The sequence below is a fragment of the Saccopteryx leptura genome, chromosome 3 (genome assembly GCF_036850995.1).
Source record: "Saccopteryx leptura isolate mSacLep1 chromosome 3, mSacLep1_pri_phased_curated, whole genome shotgun sequence".
Classification (NCBI taxonomy): Eukaryota; Metazoa; Chordata; class Mammalia; order Chiroptera; family Emballonuridae; genus Saccopteryx; species Saccopteryx leptura.
Genome location: NC_089505.1, coordinates 25,562,719 through 25,579,690, shown reverse-complemented (window position 1 = coordinate 25,579,690; position 16,972 = coordinate 25,562,719). Strand labels below are relative to the sequence as shown.

The 16,972-nt window shown below is 39.9% G+C and overlaps 1 protein-coding gene across 1 annotated transcript in view; it reads right to left on the bottom strand.

The window, feature by feature from the left end:
- Window positions 1–261: 261 nt before the first annotated feature.
- TXLNB (taxilin beta) overlaps window positions 262–16,972 on the bottom strand; it is a 56,256-nt gene continuing 39,545 nt past the window's right edge. Inside the window, exons 8-10 of the mRNA XM_066373114.1 lie at window positions 7,265–7,357; window positions 4,768–4,863; window positions 262–3,123 (exon numbers count right to left, since the gene is read on the bottom strand). Of these exons, the coding sequence (XP_066229211.1) occupies window positions 2,338–3,123; window positions 4,768–4,863; window positions 7,265–7,357 (975 nt within the window). The 3' untranslated portion in view covers window positions 262–2,337. The remainder of the gene's footprint in view (window positions 3,124–4,767; window positions 4,864–7,264; window positions 7,358–16,972) is intronic.

Genomic DNA, 16,972 nt, shown 5'->3' with positions numbered 1-16,972 from the left:
TATGAGTTACTGTTATAATTAGTGAGGCCAAATTCTAACACAGGACTCTAATAAAACATTTGAATATTAAAATAAGTCTCCCAAAGCATCTATTATGTTTTGCAAGTTTCAGGGAAGTTATTGTATTTGAAACTCTACCTAAAATATATAGTGAGTAATATGTTGCTGTGAAAGCTTTTTGGATGAAAAAAAAACAACAACAATAAAAAACAAAACAAAAAACCAACCAACTTTGGCTATAAGAACATTTGATTTGCTGAATTTTGGTTCCTCTCTTGCCTGTTTCTCCTGCTAAACATTCAGATTGAGGCTTCACTATTATCTAATCTTACTCTATTCTTTCAAGTTTAACCTCTGTAAATAGTGGAAAAGAAAACCCTCCTAAATTGTTATGGTGAATATTTGGCTCTGAATTAAATGAATGTTTAAATCTCTAAGACTTCAACTAATGTTGAATTTGGCTGGATACCCTGTGGTTATAATATTTTTCGAGTCTTTAAAAAAAATACATGGGTTCTCAAATAGTGATCTGCTTTTTCCCACCCTGACTAGCATTTTGTTATTTCCCTCACTGTCTACTTCAAACAAATTTTATGCACTTTACAATTCTTGTAGCATATGGTCGCTGCCTACAAGCACGTTGTGTGCCTTGGCAGACAGCCACATGTGACAATGAAGAATGGCTTCCTGCATGAATAGTAGAGAATCTTGCTTTTACCATTTTTCTATTTGAGTTCAACTTTTAAGGTAGGGCTGGGTTAGATGTCTTTTTCTTTCCTCCCTTCTCTTTTCCTCCCTCCCTCTCTTTCTTCCTCTTTCTTTATTGCAGTCGAGTCTCCCTTTACCCTAAGTAGAGTAATTTATGCTGTCAGTATTGTTAGAGCTTCTTGTCAAGCAGTGATAATGTCATATTCATGCAGGCAACCCCAAGTGTATATCTAGCTTTTGTCTTCTCCTGAATCCTTGCTTGTTTTTTTCAAGTCATTTTGAGTAGGGACCCATTTGTCCTTTGCTTTGTACTTCTGGCAGTAGAGAATTCCTCAAAGTAGAAAATGTGTTGTTTTGTAAGCTGCATCACTCCTATTGATACCCTGTTTTGGAAAAATAATAGCTTTTACTTAGCAATAATTGAAACAAGAGGCTGGCTGTGTATAATTTCCTGCTGGAAAGAAGGAGCAGATGCTTTGAGAATACAGACTAAGGCAGTGACAGAGGTAGGGAGGACCCTCTGGACAGAGCGGTAGGTGGCAGAGAGGGAACTGAGGAGTGGCAGGGCCAGATGAATATTCTGTCGCAAGACCTCTGTAGCACAAGAGGCAGAGGATGAGCAGAGCTCTTCGTAGTCTGGGCCCTCGATCACTCTGTGCCCTCGCTGCCTGTTCTGCTCCAACCCATTCCTTGCAGGAAGCTGGGTTGTAAGGCCATGGGCTGAACTGAATAGAAGAAGCAGCTGGAAAAAGTGAGCAGTCTACAGTTGTGATTGTTCCCTGTTTCTGTTTAGGGCCTGCTGTGGTTATCTTTGTATCTATATGCATTCGACACAGCCTTGCAGTCTACCCAACTGCTGTTCTGTCATTTGATCAGTCGATGGAATTTATTGACCTACTATTGGGTTACTTATTTTTGCCCAACATTACATGACCTAAATACTTATGTTCCGAACCTACTTCTGATTCATAGAGCATTAATCTACTATAGTCCCAAGTGCAAGTACGAGATTATTTTCTTTGTGATTACCATCTAAATATTTTGTATGAGAGAATTCCGTAAAAGGATGAAATAAATGTATGTAAATATACACATACATGACATACGCATATGTATATATTTAGACATACATACATTGTATATATTTACATTTGTATGTATATACACACATATGCATATATTATGTATATAATGTTTAAGTGGAATCTGGACATCCATTGCTTACTCTGTAACTTATTAAACTATATATGGAAATAAATAGAATATCACCTTGTCAGTATTTATATGTTGTAGTGGAAGTCTTTAAATACCAAATCTTACTGTTGATTAACAAATTAAATTAAGTACCATCTTAATGGCGGAATAATTTAAATTTTCCATTAGCATGTTTTGTTGCCATTTGGGAAAATTATACTATCAGCCAGTGTTAAATAGAAATGCTCCAAGTCAGTAATAAATTGAGAACAAATAGCAAAGGCTGAATGTGCTCTGCATAACATTTAAAAATGTTTTGATTCTAATTAAGTCTCTTCCATTAGACATCCCTAGCTTTTAATGCCTCTTTCGGAAGAGTCTGCTATGACAAGGATGTGAAGTCAGGAAGAACAGCCTCCGGAGGCACAAGGGGACTTAGTCTACTCCCTCCAGGTTGGTGTCCGCGGCTTTGGGCAGCTGGGGTCCGGCTAAGGCCCCTCCTGGAAGGCCCTCTGCTGCTGCCGGCGGATGCTGCCCACTGGACTCATGCCCAGGCACCCCAGCGGGGTCTGGCTCACCTGCTGGGTCTGGGAGAGCAGGACCATTTGCCTCCATCCCCCATAGGGCGGACCCCACTGGGGCCTGTGGAGCCTGACCGGAAGCTTCTGCTTCCGGAAGGGGCCGCTGATCAGCCGGTCCTCCAGCAGGGAGACCCTGGGCTGGGGGCTCCGCTCTGGGCTGCACGGGCAGCTCCCCGGCTCTGCAGGGAGGCACTGGCCCGCTGCCTCCTTCAGCCTCGGCCTGCGCAGGCCCCCCTGCGTGGCAGGGTGGGCTCACAGAGCATTGTTCTGGCTCCTTGTGGGCCATGTCGCCGCCCCCTTGAGGACTGCTGAGTTCTGGCTGGAATTCCTTGGCCTGGTCCAGGGTCGCCTCTGAATGATGAATGACCATGAAGGCCGCGGCCAGGTTTTTCACGGCCTCGTGAACACTCTCGGCCTTCTGGGCGTCAGTCTCTTCACCCGCGGGGACCGGCGACTCTGGGGACTCCGGCTCCGCGTCCGCGTCCGAGTCGTGCTGACCCTGCGCCTCCTCCTCAGGCATTTTCGCTTCTCTGATTTTTTTGTAGAGTTCGTTTCTCTCTTCCTGCAAAGCTCGACACAGATTCTCTAACCTCCCGATTTTCATCACGAAGCACTCGTATTCTTTGGCTCGCAAGGCTTTCTGTGATCGGAAAACACACACATACACAAGACGTCAAAAAGCAAACTTGGCAGGATATTCTCTGGAGACAAACAAAACCATTTGTCCAGGAATTTGCCTACTGGGCTCTGGGGTTTGACCACTGTTGGCTGGATGGACACGTGGTCAGCAATGCCAATCCTTTTTTTTTTTGCATTTTATGCTAGACTCTTGGTAGATTTTTAGTCACTTCGGTAAAATTTAAGAAAGAGATTGCAAAGCGTCTCTCTGCTTCAATCAGTCCAGGACTCCTAAAATCACAGATGAATTTTTTGCTTACAAGACTTAGAGGGTGTAAGTAAATGCTTGTGGCAAAATGAATGAAATAAACTGGGCCTTGGCCTTCAGCGATGCCTTATCTATTCTATAGATAAACTGCTAGATGCTCATCCAGCAGTGGTTTGATTTATGCTGATGAATAACAAGGTCCTGCGTTTGGAATTGGTTGCAATTTATTTATTTTTTTCTTTTTATTGAATTTATTGGGGTAGCACAGGTTAACAAAATTATAGAGATTTCAGGTGCACAATTCTATAACACATCGTCTCTACACTGTATTGTATGTTCACCACTCCAGGTCAAGTCTCCTTCCATCACTATTGATCCCCTGTCTCCCTCCTCCACCTACCTGCCCCCTCCTCCCAGCAATTACCACAGTTTTTCATATCGGTGAGTTTTTTTCCTCTTTTTTCTTTTTTGCTTAATCCCTACCTCTGCCTCCCCCCCCCCCCCCATAGTGTTAAGCCTGCGGCTCTCTATCTAGGAGTCTGTCACTAATTTGTTTGTTAATTTATTTAGTTCATTAGATCCTACATATGAATGAAATCATATGGTATTTGTCTTTTTCTGACTGGCTTATTTCACTTAGTCAAGCAATGAGTTGTTAGAACAGTAATTATAACCAGAGAAATTCACCATACACAGTAATTCATGATGATGGCCGGCTCAAACTGTTCAATTTTCTTTTTCTCTAGAACTAGCAGTGTTTGTGCATAGTATCATTCCTAATCATCTTCCTCCTTCACCCCATCTTTGTGCTACTCTGAACCCTTTAAGAGTTTTTTCTTACTTGTTTACATAGAGAGACCGTCACCTGTACGTCCTGCTTCTCAGGTCAAAGGCCATGTATCTTTGCCTTTATAGCCTCAAAACCTACTCAGAGCCAGACATAGTAAGTGTTTCAATGCATGCTGGAGAATTTAAACAATATAACTCCATATCTGTCTATAAAATAGCATATACCCTGGGTGCTTGGGCTGGTGTCTTCTTTCAGTATGTTCAAATCAGTGAATTAATTATGTGTCAGGCACTGGGGAAATTCAAAGATGAGTAAGACACTTGTGGGGAATTGACGAATTCACAGTCCAGCAGACCTGCTGTCACTTGGGGGATATCTTTGGGATCAACAAGTAGGCATATGACTTACGAGACAAAGCTCTTTAGGAGTCGGGACCCAAAGCTAAATTACTTTGCTCTCATTACTTTCATTACAATTTCATATATCACATCCCAGAAAAATTCAGCCCTTTTTCAAAGGTAATCATCTGTACTATTAGGATTTAATTTTCCAAGGATGAGCATTTTGACCAGCCAGGGGAAAATAAGCTAATGAGAGAGCTTCCTCACCTCCTCAATCATGTCCAGCAGCGCTTTGTTGCAGTTCTCAAACCTGGCTTTCCACGTGGCCGTGTCCTTCTCCAGCTTCTTCATTTTCTTCGTTGTCTACAGAAATTAGAATGCTTTAATATGAATCCCGAAGAGTTCATCTATCAAAGAAGCTATTACTTCCATATGTGATGTCAAGAAAAGTCCTTTTGTTACCAGCTGCTGAAGCAAACACAAGCTGTATGTGAAGGAATGAGAGAGGGTGGGAAAGTCATGATTTAGTCCTGAATCGTCCACGTCTGTGGTGAACAAACATATTTGCACTGGAGCCAATTCAGGAGAAAGGAAACTACTTGAGAGCCATGCTGTTTTGTCATCGACTTTTCTCTCTTTTAAAATAAGAAAATAGCTTCATTGAGTCCTCAAAATAAGCTTACAATTTAGATAATTCACTTTATTGAATAGAAATGATCAGTGACAAAGTTGCCTGGCTGGTTAGCCATTAAGCCGGTGATAATATGTGGGCATGTCGGAGAAGTAGCCCCAGGGAGGCAGCTTTGCAGTCTTTACATGTGTAGAGTGCAGTGCGGTTCACAGAATGTCATCACACACACGATTCATTTCATCCTCGAAGCAGTCCTACAAGGAATGCTTTGTTTTCACCTCTACTTTGTAACATTCAGGTGTGTTAGTTGAAGGTGGCTGGAGTTATTTTATCCTGTTTAATGCAATGTGTGCAAGTGTCTGCTGGTCACCAGGCTGGGGCTGCATGTGGGGGATACAGAAGTGAATGAAATGCAGCCTGAAACTGCTCATATTACTGGTTGGAGGATCTCCCCTCTGCTTGAATGAAGAAAAAGACAAGGCATGTAATCCAGGTGCAGTGTCCCTGGATGTACCACGGCTGGCACTTCCTGCTCTGTGCCAGTCTGCCTGAGGCTGGGTACCCATGGCCTAGCTGTTGGCCCCTGGGCTCTGTAGAGAGACTGGATGAGCCTCAAGTGCTTTTTCTTTTTACCTTGATTATTTCTTAACCAAGTTAGTAGTTTATGAACTTTCAAAGGTCATTGACCTTTTTAGGAATTGGATGAAGTCTATGGGACCACACTTAGAGAAATGCAAATATGTGATATCAATTTTATTTGGCTAATTCTCTGGTTTACTACTCTAGAAATGAACTCCAGATTAAGAACTCTCTTTAAGATTTATTCCAGGCCCTGCCTGGTTGATTCAGTAGATAGAGCATTGGTCCAACCAATGGACATCCTGGATTTGATTCCTGGTCAGGGCACACAGGAGAAGTGTCCATCTGCTTCTTCTCTCCCCATTTCTCTCCCCCTTATCTCCCCCTTCCCCTCCTGCAGCCAGTGACTCGACTGGTCTGAGTGTAAGCCTCAGGTACTAAAAATAGCTCAGTTGATTCAAGCATTGGCCCCAGAAAGGATTCCAATAGATGTGCATGCAGGAGTTTGTCTCATTATCTCCCCTCCTTTCACTTAAGAAAAAGCTTTATTCCAGTTTAAAACTATATAATTTTGAATTAAAAACATTTTTTTCTGCTTTAATATTTATTTTAATCTTAAAACTCTATAATTAATTTTTAAAAATAGATAGGTCCTTCCAGGAGTGGGAAAGCTATAACCATTAACAAGCATTGGTCTATCTAAGTTTGCTCACTAAACTGTGAAATTCATCTTATTATTTTGTGAAAATGTTTTGAAAAGAATGCTTTATACACTTAAAAATGATTAATGCCAGTGCTTTAGAAACACAATTCTGATGATGCTGATTTTGTTTTGGGAAAATACTGAATTGAATAAGATTTTAATATTATATCCCACAATAATATTTTCACCTTATATATATTTATAAAAGAATTTTTAAAAGTCAAAAGCCCTTTTATAATATATTGATTTATTTGAACTCCACACTCCTATGAAGTAAGCAAGGGAAATTGTGCCTTGAATTGTAGATAAAAATAAAACTGAGAGAAGTTGAGTGAATTGTCCAATGCCACGTGATGAGTGAGAACATGCCCAGAATTTCAATTCAGATTTGCATCTTCTTATTCAAAGACTCTGTCAGTTGTATTCCACTACATGTCTTTTCTCTAGCAGGAAGCCGATGAAATGGCATTTTCTGTCTTTAAATTCTACTCTTGTATATGTGAATGAAAGCTTTTTTTATCTTTAGAAGATTAGATTTTTTAAAATTTCAATGTAAACAACAGTGTTAAACTGGTAACTTATTTTTTTTCTTCTTAAGCTATCCATGGACTAGAAAAAGAAATCTTCCTCAGAGTAAAAATCTTTCCTAGTGTTTTGGGGCTCTCCTTAAGATTAAGTCACTAGATTCTTACCAATAAAAAATATAGCCCAAATCTCATTGGCACCTATAAATGTTTCATTACTGCATGAAATGCACTGGAATATCTTAGCGAGAGAAAAATGAACCCAAAGGAGAATTGCCTGTCAAAATAGAAAATGTCAATATGTTGTGTGGGAAAAGCAATACTCACTTTATCCATTTCCTGTTTGAAAGTGGCAAACACTTCGTTGCTTTTTGTCAGTGTGCTCTGGAACTCTTCAAACCTCCCAGCGTAGAGGGTGAGCTGTGGACGGGAAAGAGTGGAGCTATTGTCGGGCTGCTCTCGGAATGCTTCCAGAACAAAACAACCTGCCATGGTTCATTATTTGATAAGAAAAATGACTTAAGGGAATCCTCAGTACAGTGTTAGTAATATGTTCAGTTTTTTTTTTTATTTACGAGATCAACCCAGGTTAGTGACTATGATCGAAGTACTTCTTTAAAGAAAAATGCAATAAAATATGTTATTATCACTTCATTATATCATAACTTTTACCAGCAAACATTTATGGAGCTCTGAACTTATGCATGGGCTGTATGTACAAAAGCATTTGACATGTGGTTTCCGCTCTTGAGGGACCTGCATTCTTTTTTCTTTTTTAATTAATTAATTAATTAATTAATTTTTTATAGAGACAGAGAGTGAGTCAGAGAGAGGGATAGATAGGGATAGACAGACAGGAATGGAGAGAGATGAGAAGCATCAATCATTAGTTTTTCGTTGCGTGTTGCAACACCTTAGTTGTTCATTGATTGCTTTCTCATATGTGCCTTGACCGCAGGCCTTCAGCAGACTGAGTAACCCCTTGCTGGAGCCAGCGACCTTGAGTTCAAGCTAGTGGACTTTTGCTCACACCAGATGAGCCCACGCTCAAGCTGGCGACCTCGGGGTCTCGAACCTGGGTCCTCTGAGTCCCAGTCTATCCACTGTGCCACTGCCTGGTCAGGCTGGGACCTGCATTCTTCATCACAAGACAACTGGTCTACCTTTTAAAGCATATAAAGTGCCGATGCAGAGGAGCCAGAGTTTTGTGGAGAAGATGGTGAGCCTAGAGCTTGGTCTTGGAGGAAGTAAGAATGTAGACAAATGAGAAGAAGTGATAAAGGAAATCCGGGCCAGACATGGAGTAGGGCCCCTGCCATTATGCAACTTGTGCCACTCTAAGCAATTGTCATTTCCATTTTAGACATTGTGGTTCCATATATTTATGAATATAGTATCCTAGCCGATAGCTCTTAAATGTCCCTTCTCATCAAAATCAGTTTCTTATTATTTCCATCTGAAGAAAATTGATATGAGTTTTTAGGAAGGAATGCCTTTTTTAAAATTTGCACAAAACAACATTGTATGGGTTAGCATTGGCAAGTGTGTGGCTCCCCATGGGGGTATAGCAAAGAGCCTTTGTACCTCCACATCCTTAATTCCAAAGCTTGCCTTGGGGGGGGGGAAGGGCAGGACAGGGAAGGAAAGTGTGTAAATACTTGATTGTTAGTGACAATAATACAATAATAAAAATTTGCTTCTGAAAATAATTTTAAGATAGCATTTTTTGAGTCAGTGATTTAATATGGATGATTCTAGTGAGTAAAGCCTGCATTTTCTTTTTTTTTCTTTTTTTTTTTTTTGTATTTTTCTGAAGCTGGAAACGGGGAGAGACAATCAGACAGACTCCCGCATGCGCCCGACCAGGATCTACCCGGCACGTCCACCAGGGGCGATGCTCTGCCCACCAGGGGGTGACGCTCTGCCCCTCCGGGGCGTCGCTCTGCTGTGACCAGAGCCACTCCAGCGCCTGGGGCAGAGGCTAAGGAGCCATCCCTAGTGCCCGGGCCATCTTTGCTCCAATGGAGCCTTGGCTGCGGGAGGGGAAGAGAGAGACAGAGAGGAAGGAGGGAGGGGGGTGGAGAAGCAAATGGGCGCTTCTCCTATGTGCCCTGGCTGGGAATCAAACCCGGGTGCCCCGCAAGCCAGGCCGACGCTCTACCGCTGAGCCAACCAGCCAGGGCCAAGCTTGCATTTTCAAATGAGTCTTTGGGACCTTTGAGCATCTGGAACAGCCCCAAATATTCATATGGCACCACAGTGTCTTTTGTATGAAAAAGCAAGCTTGCAGCATGCAGTCACAAATAAGAACCTGAGGCTGCCTTTGGTAGACTGGGATGGTTGGGTTATTGGCCAGATGGCAGGTACTACTGACCAGCTGGTGGTCCCTGTGAGACTGTCCTTTGGAGAGCAGAGAAGAACTTGCCAAATGAAAGCCACTAGAATGTCTTAGTCTTGGAGGTGGGAGTTAGAGGGAGTGTGTGGGAATCAACCCCAGCAACTCAGAAAAATCCACTTAGCTAGAATGGCTCATTCTCAAATGATTCAGAATAGCAGAGGTGTTATTGCAATAAAGAACAACAAAATGATAACATGAAACTTTTTCACTGGTAACAAATTTTCTAAACGAAAGTCAAACAACAGTTGACCATTATTTTGAAATCATTCATTAGCACTGTGAGTATGTGGCAGAGTTTGAGGCAACTCAATGGTCTAAAATTGGATTCTGTGGTATACAGTTTAGAGAAAGCTGGTTAAAGGAGGCATCAGGGAATTCATGGCCAGGAAGATTTTACACACACACACTGTGTATAAGACAATTTATGTGCAATACATCCTCAAAACAAATTTAATTCTCTTTTTTCTTTCCTCCCTCCGTCCGTCCGTCCCTCCCTCCCTCCCTCATTCCCTCCCTCCCTCCTGTGCTCCCTCTCTTCCTCCCTCATTTCTTTCCTTTTTAAGTCCTGGCTGGGATCCAATGAATTGATTTCAGGGCCCATAAATAGGTCAAGCCTCTCAATTTGAGAGGCTCTATCCTAGTGTCAGTTTCTGTGGGACTGGCTATGATCCCGTAGTCTAGGGTGAGAGCGTGGGAATAACTACCCCCAATTGATCCTCTTCTCCTTCTATCACAAAATCTGTTTATTTGCATTCTTGCCCAAGCACTCCTCTTATTAGTTTCTTTTTCTTCCTCCTTTTTCTTTTTTCAGCTTTTTAGTAATTCCACCAGAGTTCAGGGGAGTCTCAGATACTAGGGTCTCCTGAGCTGATGCTTGCAATCCCTCTCTTGCAGCCATGTAGCTACAGGTTCAGACAGGAGAGGGCAGGAGTGAGCACACACGTGGTCCATCTCACAGACTTCCTTGGCAGTTCTCGCGGGAGTCACCACATCTACCCTGACCAGCTCTTCCCTTTATTTGGGAAGAATGTTCTTTCTTTTGTATCAGTGGGACAGACTGAGATGACAATCACAGACAGAGTGCCAAGAAATAATGTCTTGCTTTGTTATCACCTCTCTGACCTTTTTCTAATGATTGATTTTTTTCTCAACTTTTTTCCTTTTTAAAAATGTTAAATTTTGGTAAGATATATATAACATAAAATTGACCATCTTAATCATTTTTAAGTGTACAGTTCAGTGTTGTTAAGTATATTCGTATTGTCGTGCAACTAATCTCCAGAACATTTTCATCCTGCAAAACCAAAACTCTATACCCATTAAACACAACTCCCCACTGCCCCCTTCTGGTGACTGTTTTATTATTCTGCATTTCTTCCTATTTGACCCCATTGCCGTAACGTGGCAAAACCTGTGCAAACCAGCTCTAACAGTCCACTTATACTAACTAGAAATGCACACTCCCTGTTTACCACATGGGTGTTTGTTTGGTGGTATTTTCACCTCACTATCAAGCATGACTCATGTTTGTTTTGGCGTGTCATATTCTTGCCTTCACTTTGGGATTTCAGAGAAGTGTGGAAGGGACCCCCAGAGGTCACCCACAGTACCTCTCCTGCCGGAGGCAGAAGTAGAAACATACTATTCTAGGGTTAGTAATAACAATAATCGCCTCAACATTTCACATTTAATTGAGCTGAGCGACACACACATTCTTTAAACTGAGCACCAAATTTAAACATACACATTCATAGCATATAGACAACAGAACTGTGCTCAGGAACTTTCTTAGCAAACTTGTGAGATTTGGTTGGGGAACTAATCCAATACTACTGTACCAGTACAACAGTAGTTGCGGAGGACTCCCCTCATTCATTGATAAGGTGAGGACCTAGGGTTGAAAGAATACGGTTACCTCTCTTTAACGATGTCCTCATTGATCTTTCCCCTTGAGCAGTATGCTGTGTTTGTGTCGTCAGGAATTGCTGACTCCATGTCTACTGCCATCTTCATCCTTACCGACCCAATGAGCATTCTGTAGTGATGATTGCAGCCCACTGATCAGCTCTGACATTTACTTTATTGCCTTGGTTAGTATAATTGAAAGCCAGATATCCCCTCCCTAAGTGAGAATCGTGCCCCAAACTGGCTAACTGTTGGACTGCAAAGTGACTTCCATCCAGGAAAACACAATCCGTCTCTGGTATTTCCCTTGGTCGGAATGGCAGAACTGAGGACTAAGGCCTTCCCTTCCTATCACCCGCCCTTTAAAGACATTGTGAAACTAAAGGAAGTGTTTGAGTGCTATGCAAAATAATGTGCGACAGACTTTGGTTTTCAAGGTTTGTCTATAAGTTTAAAAAATGTAATGTTGATAGTTTTCAAGAGGAACTTGTCTAAACATTGTTACACATAAGGATTTGGGACCTCTATATTCTTTTTAATAATTAAGTAATGATTGGAGTTTTGAAAGTGCCTTGAAGACAAGAGATAGACAAACACGGGCCATTGTAGAGAGAGCCATGTGCCATGGAAAATAGGGCAAAAGAGGAGAAAGCAGTGTTAACTCAGTTTATGGCCATGCTCCCTTAGCTCTGGAATTCTTTACATTTGTAGACCAGAGATGAACAGATTCTTGAGATCACCTTTTCCAGCAGTTCTTAAACTTTTTTGCAAATAGAGACTCTGTTAGATTCATATTTCCCTATGTAGTCCCTTACCTATGAAATAATAGCAATATCAGCTCTTATACTAATCATTAGCATTTTTGTTAACATTATTGTTATAACTAGATTGTGAATTTAATTAAGCAGGGATATTTGTCTCCCTTGTTGATTACTTTTTCTCCAATACCTTGAAGCAGTCCTAGCACATAGTTGGTGCTCAATAAATATGTTGAATTAATTTTGTTTATATTGGTCTAAACACTGAGCTAAAGGCTTTGTATGCATACTCTGAAAACAAACTGCATATATTACATATTCAAGAACTCACTTTTCTTTTAAAAATTTAATCAAACATACAGGTAATTGCCAGGTTGATTGAGAGATGATATGTCAAAAACAACTGCATTTTAGATAGCACATGCTGCCTTATGTGCTGTTATGTTTTGGAACTATTGAAAAGTAATGAGTTTCACAGAGATCAGAGGACTCCATCTTGGAATCATTAACACATTACATCATCCTTATTTTATGGACAAGGAAATTGAGGTCCAGGGAGGCTTAGACGCATTGCACAGGGTCACACAGCATTTCAGCAGAAGAGTGGGGACTCTGACCCTGGTCCCTGGACTCAGTCCAGTATTGAGGGATGAACGAGAAACACTGGCAGGTCTAGAACCCCAGGTAGATGCTTTTTCAAGCTTGCGGGGAAATACGAAGAAAATCAAGCACACCTGTATGTTTTCATTTGATAGGTCATTAAAGGCCTAGATTCTCATGCCAGCTGAATGACTCACTCCCCAGCCCAGAGTCTTATGATATCATTATACTCAAGTTCATTATCTTCATTTAACAAAAGGGGTAGAGATTGCTTGTAACATGTGAGCAATGGTGAGATTGAAGTCTTATCTATTGTACCCCACAGGCTGTGTTCTGAATGGGGCAGAGATAGCACCCAGAGCCCTGGCTTGATTCTCCAGACTTGCCTAAATCAGTGAGGTCACACCTCCTTCTTCCCCTGCCTGTGTCTGGTTAGATGCCACCATGGCCTGCCACCTACCCCCCACACAATGATGTGATGGGTTCTGTGACTGCCTAAAGGATGATCTTGAGTTTGTAACTTTAAACTTTAGTCTTTTAACTCTGGGTCACTTTATTCTATTAATAGTCAAAAACTTTGTGGCTCTAATGTCTATGTAATTAGTATTTTAAAACTATTTTGCGAGGCAGACAACACCAAGCCTAGACTCAACCAACTCTACAAACAAAACACTGACAATGAAAAGACAAAAAATGCAATCCAAATGAAACCACAAGAGAATCCTTCAGGAGATGAACTGAGTAATATGGAAATAATCAAACTTCCAGATGCGGAGTTCAAAATAATGATTTTAAGGATGCTTAGGGATCTTAGAACAACAATGGATGGTCATTATGAACACCTAAATAAAGAAATAGCAAGTATAAAAAAGAATCAGTTAGAGATGACAAATACAATATCAGAAATAAAGACCACAATGGAAGGAATTAAAAACAGGATAGATAGAGCTGAGGATCGAATCAGCTAGTTGGAGGACAACTGGATGAAGGCATGAAAGCAGAGAAGAAAAAAGAAAAGAGACTCAAAAAGACTGAGGAAACTGTTAGAGAGCTCTGTGACAACATGAAGAGAAATAACATCCGCATCATAGGGGTTCCTGAAGAAGAAGAAAAAGAACAAGGGATAGAGACTTTGATCAATCATTTCATAGCTGAAAACTTCCCTAAATTAATGCAGAAGAAACTCTCACAAGTCCAAGAAGCACAGAGGACTCCATTAAAGAGAAACCCAAAGAAACCTACACCAAGACACATCATAATTAAAACACCAAAGCTAAGTGATAAAGAGAAAATATTAAAAGCTGCAAGAGAAAAAAAGCTATCACCTACAAAGGAGCTCCCATAAGGATGACATCCGACTTCTCAACAGAAACACTTGAGGCCAGAAGGGAATGGCAAGAAATATTTAAACTAATGCAGAACAAGAACCTACAACCAAGACTACTTTATCCAGCAAGACTATCATTTAAAATCGAAGGAGAAATAAAAAGCTTCCCAGACAAAAAACAACTCAAGGAATTCATTACAACCAAACCAATGCTGCAGGAAATGTTAAGGGGCCTGTTGTAAACAGATCAAAGTGGGAAAAGAATATAGCAAAAAAGGAATACAGCTTTAAAGAATAAAATGGCAATAAACAACTACATATCAATAATAACCATAAATGTAAATGGATTAAATGATCCAATCAAAAGACATAGGGTAGCTGAATGGATAAGAAAATAGGACCCGTACACATGCTGTCTACAAGAGACACACCTTAGAACAAAAGGTACACATAGATTGAAAGTAAAAGGATGGAAAAAAACATTTCATGCAAATGGAAATAAAAAAAAGCTGGGGTAGCAATATAATATCAGACAAATTGGACTTTAAAACAAAGGATATAGTAAGAGATAAAGAAGGCCACTACATAATGATAAAGGGAGTAATCCAACAGGAAGATATAACTATTATAAATATCTATGTACCTAATATAGGAGGACCTAAATATATAAAGCAGACTTTGATGGATTTAAAAGGCAAGATCAACAGCAATACTGTAATAGTAGGGGATTTCAATACCCCACTAACATCACTAGATAGATCCTCAAGAAAGAAAATTAACAAAGAAACAGAAGACTTATTGGACACACTAGATCAACTCGATTTAATAGATATCTTCAGAACCTTTCACCCTAAAGCAGCAGAATATACATTCTTTTCAAGTGCTCATGGTACATTCTCTAGGATAGACCACATGTTAGGGCACAAAAGTACTCTCAACAAATTTAAGAAGATTGAAATTATATCAAGCACTTTCTCCGATCACAACGGCATGAAACTAGAAGTGAACCACACCCGAAAAGCTCAAAAATTTTCAAACACATGGACACTAAATAGCACGTTGTTAAATAATGAATGGATTAAGAATGAGATCAAAGAAGAAATAAAAAAATTCCTAGAAACGAATGACAATTAGCATACAACAGCTCAAAATTTATGGGACACAGCAAAAGCAGTACTGAGAGGGAAGTTCATAGCACTACAGGCACACTTTAAGAAGCTAGAAAAAGCTGAAATAAACAACTTAACCCTGCATCTAAGAGAACTAGAAAAAGAACAGCAAGTAAAGCCCAAATGTAGTAGAAGGAAGGAAATAATAAAGATGAGAGCAGAAATAAATGACATAGAGGCTAAAGAAACAATACAGAGGATCAATGAAACCAACAGCTGGTTCTTTGAAAAGGTAAACAAGATTGATGAACCTTTAACTGGACTCACCAAGAAAAAGAGAGAGAGAGGACTCAAATAAATAAAATTAGAAATGAGAGTGGAGAAATAACAACTGACACAACAGAAATACAAAATATTGTAAGAAAATACTATGATGAACTGTATGCCAAAAAACTAGACAACCTAGATGAAATGGACAAATTCCTTGAAACATACAATCTTCTAAAAATCAATCTGGAAGAATCAGAAAACCTAAACAGACCGATTACACCAAGTGAGATCGAAACAGTTATCAAAAAACTCCCAACAAAGAAAAGTCCGGGGTCTGATGGCTTCACAACTGAATTCTACCAAATATTCAAAGAAGAACTAACTCCTATCCTTCTCAAACTATTTTAAAAAATTCAAGAGGAAGAAAGGCTTCCAAGCTCCTTTTATGAGGCGAGCATAATTCTGATTCCAAAACCAGGCAAAGACAACACAAAGAAAGAAAATTATAGGCCAATATCTCTGATGAATATAGATGCTAAAATCCTCAACAAAATATTAGCAAACCGGATCTAATAATATATGGAAAAAATCATACACCATGATCAAGTGGGATTTATTCTGGGGAGGCAAGGCTGGTACAATATTCACAAATCAATCAATGTGATTCATCACATAAACAAAAAGGAGAAAAACCATATGATAATTTCAATAGATTCAGAAAAAGCATTTGATAAAATCCAGCACCCATTCATGATCAAAACTCTCAGCAAAGTGGGAATACAGGGAACATACCTCAACATGATAAAAGCCATCTATGAGAAACCCACAGCCAACATCATACTCAACGGGCAAAAATTAAAAGCAATCCCCTTAAGATCAGGAACAAGGCAGGGGTGCCCCCTTTCACCACTCTTATTTAACATAGTCCTGGAAGTCCCAGCCACAGCAATCAGACAAGAAGAAGAAATAAAAGGCATTCAAGTTGGAAAAGAAGAAGTAAAACTATCATTATTTGCAGATGATATGATATTGTATATAGAAAACCCTAAAGTCTCAGTCAAAAAACTACCGAACCTGATAAATGAATTCAGCAAAGTGGCAGGATATAAAATCAATACTCAGAAGTCAGAGGCATTTTTATACGCCAACAATGAACAGTCAGAAAGAAAAATTAAGGAAACAATCCTCTTCACTATTACAACCAAAAAAAATAAAGTACCTAGGAGTAAACTTAACCAAGGAGACTAAAGACTTGTACTCGGAAAATTACAAAGCATTGATAAAAGAAATCAAGGAAGATACAAAAAAGTGGAAGCATATACTGTGTTCATGGTTAGGAAGAATAAACATCATTAAAATGTCTATATTACCCAAAGCAATCTATAAATTCAATGCAATACCAATTAAAATACCAATGACATACTTCAAAGATATAGATCACATATTACAAAAATTTATATGGAACCAAAAAAGAACACGAAAAGCCTCAGCAATCTTAAAAAAGAAGAATAAAATGGGAGGTATCACTCTTCCTGATATCAAGTTATAGTACAAGGCCATTGTACTCAAAACAGCCTGGTACTGGCATAAGAACAGGCATATAGATCAATGGAACAGAACAGAGAACCCAGAAATAAACCCACAGCTCTATGGACAACTGATATTTGA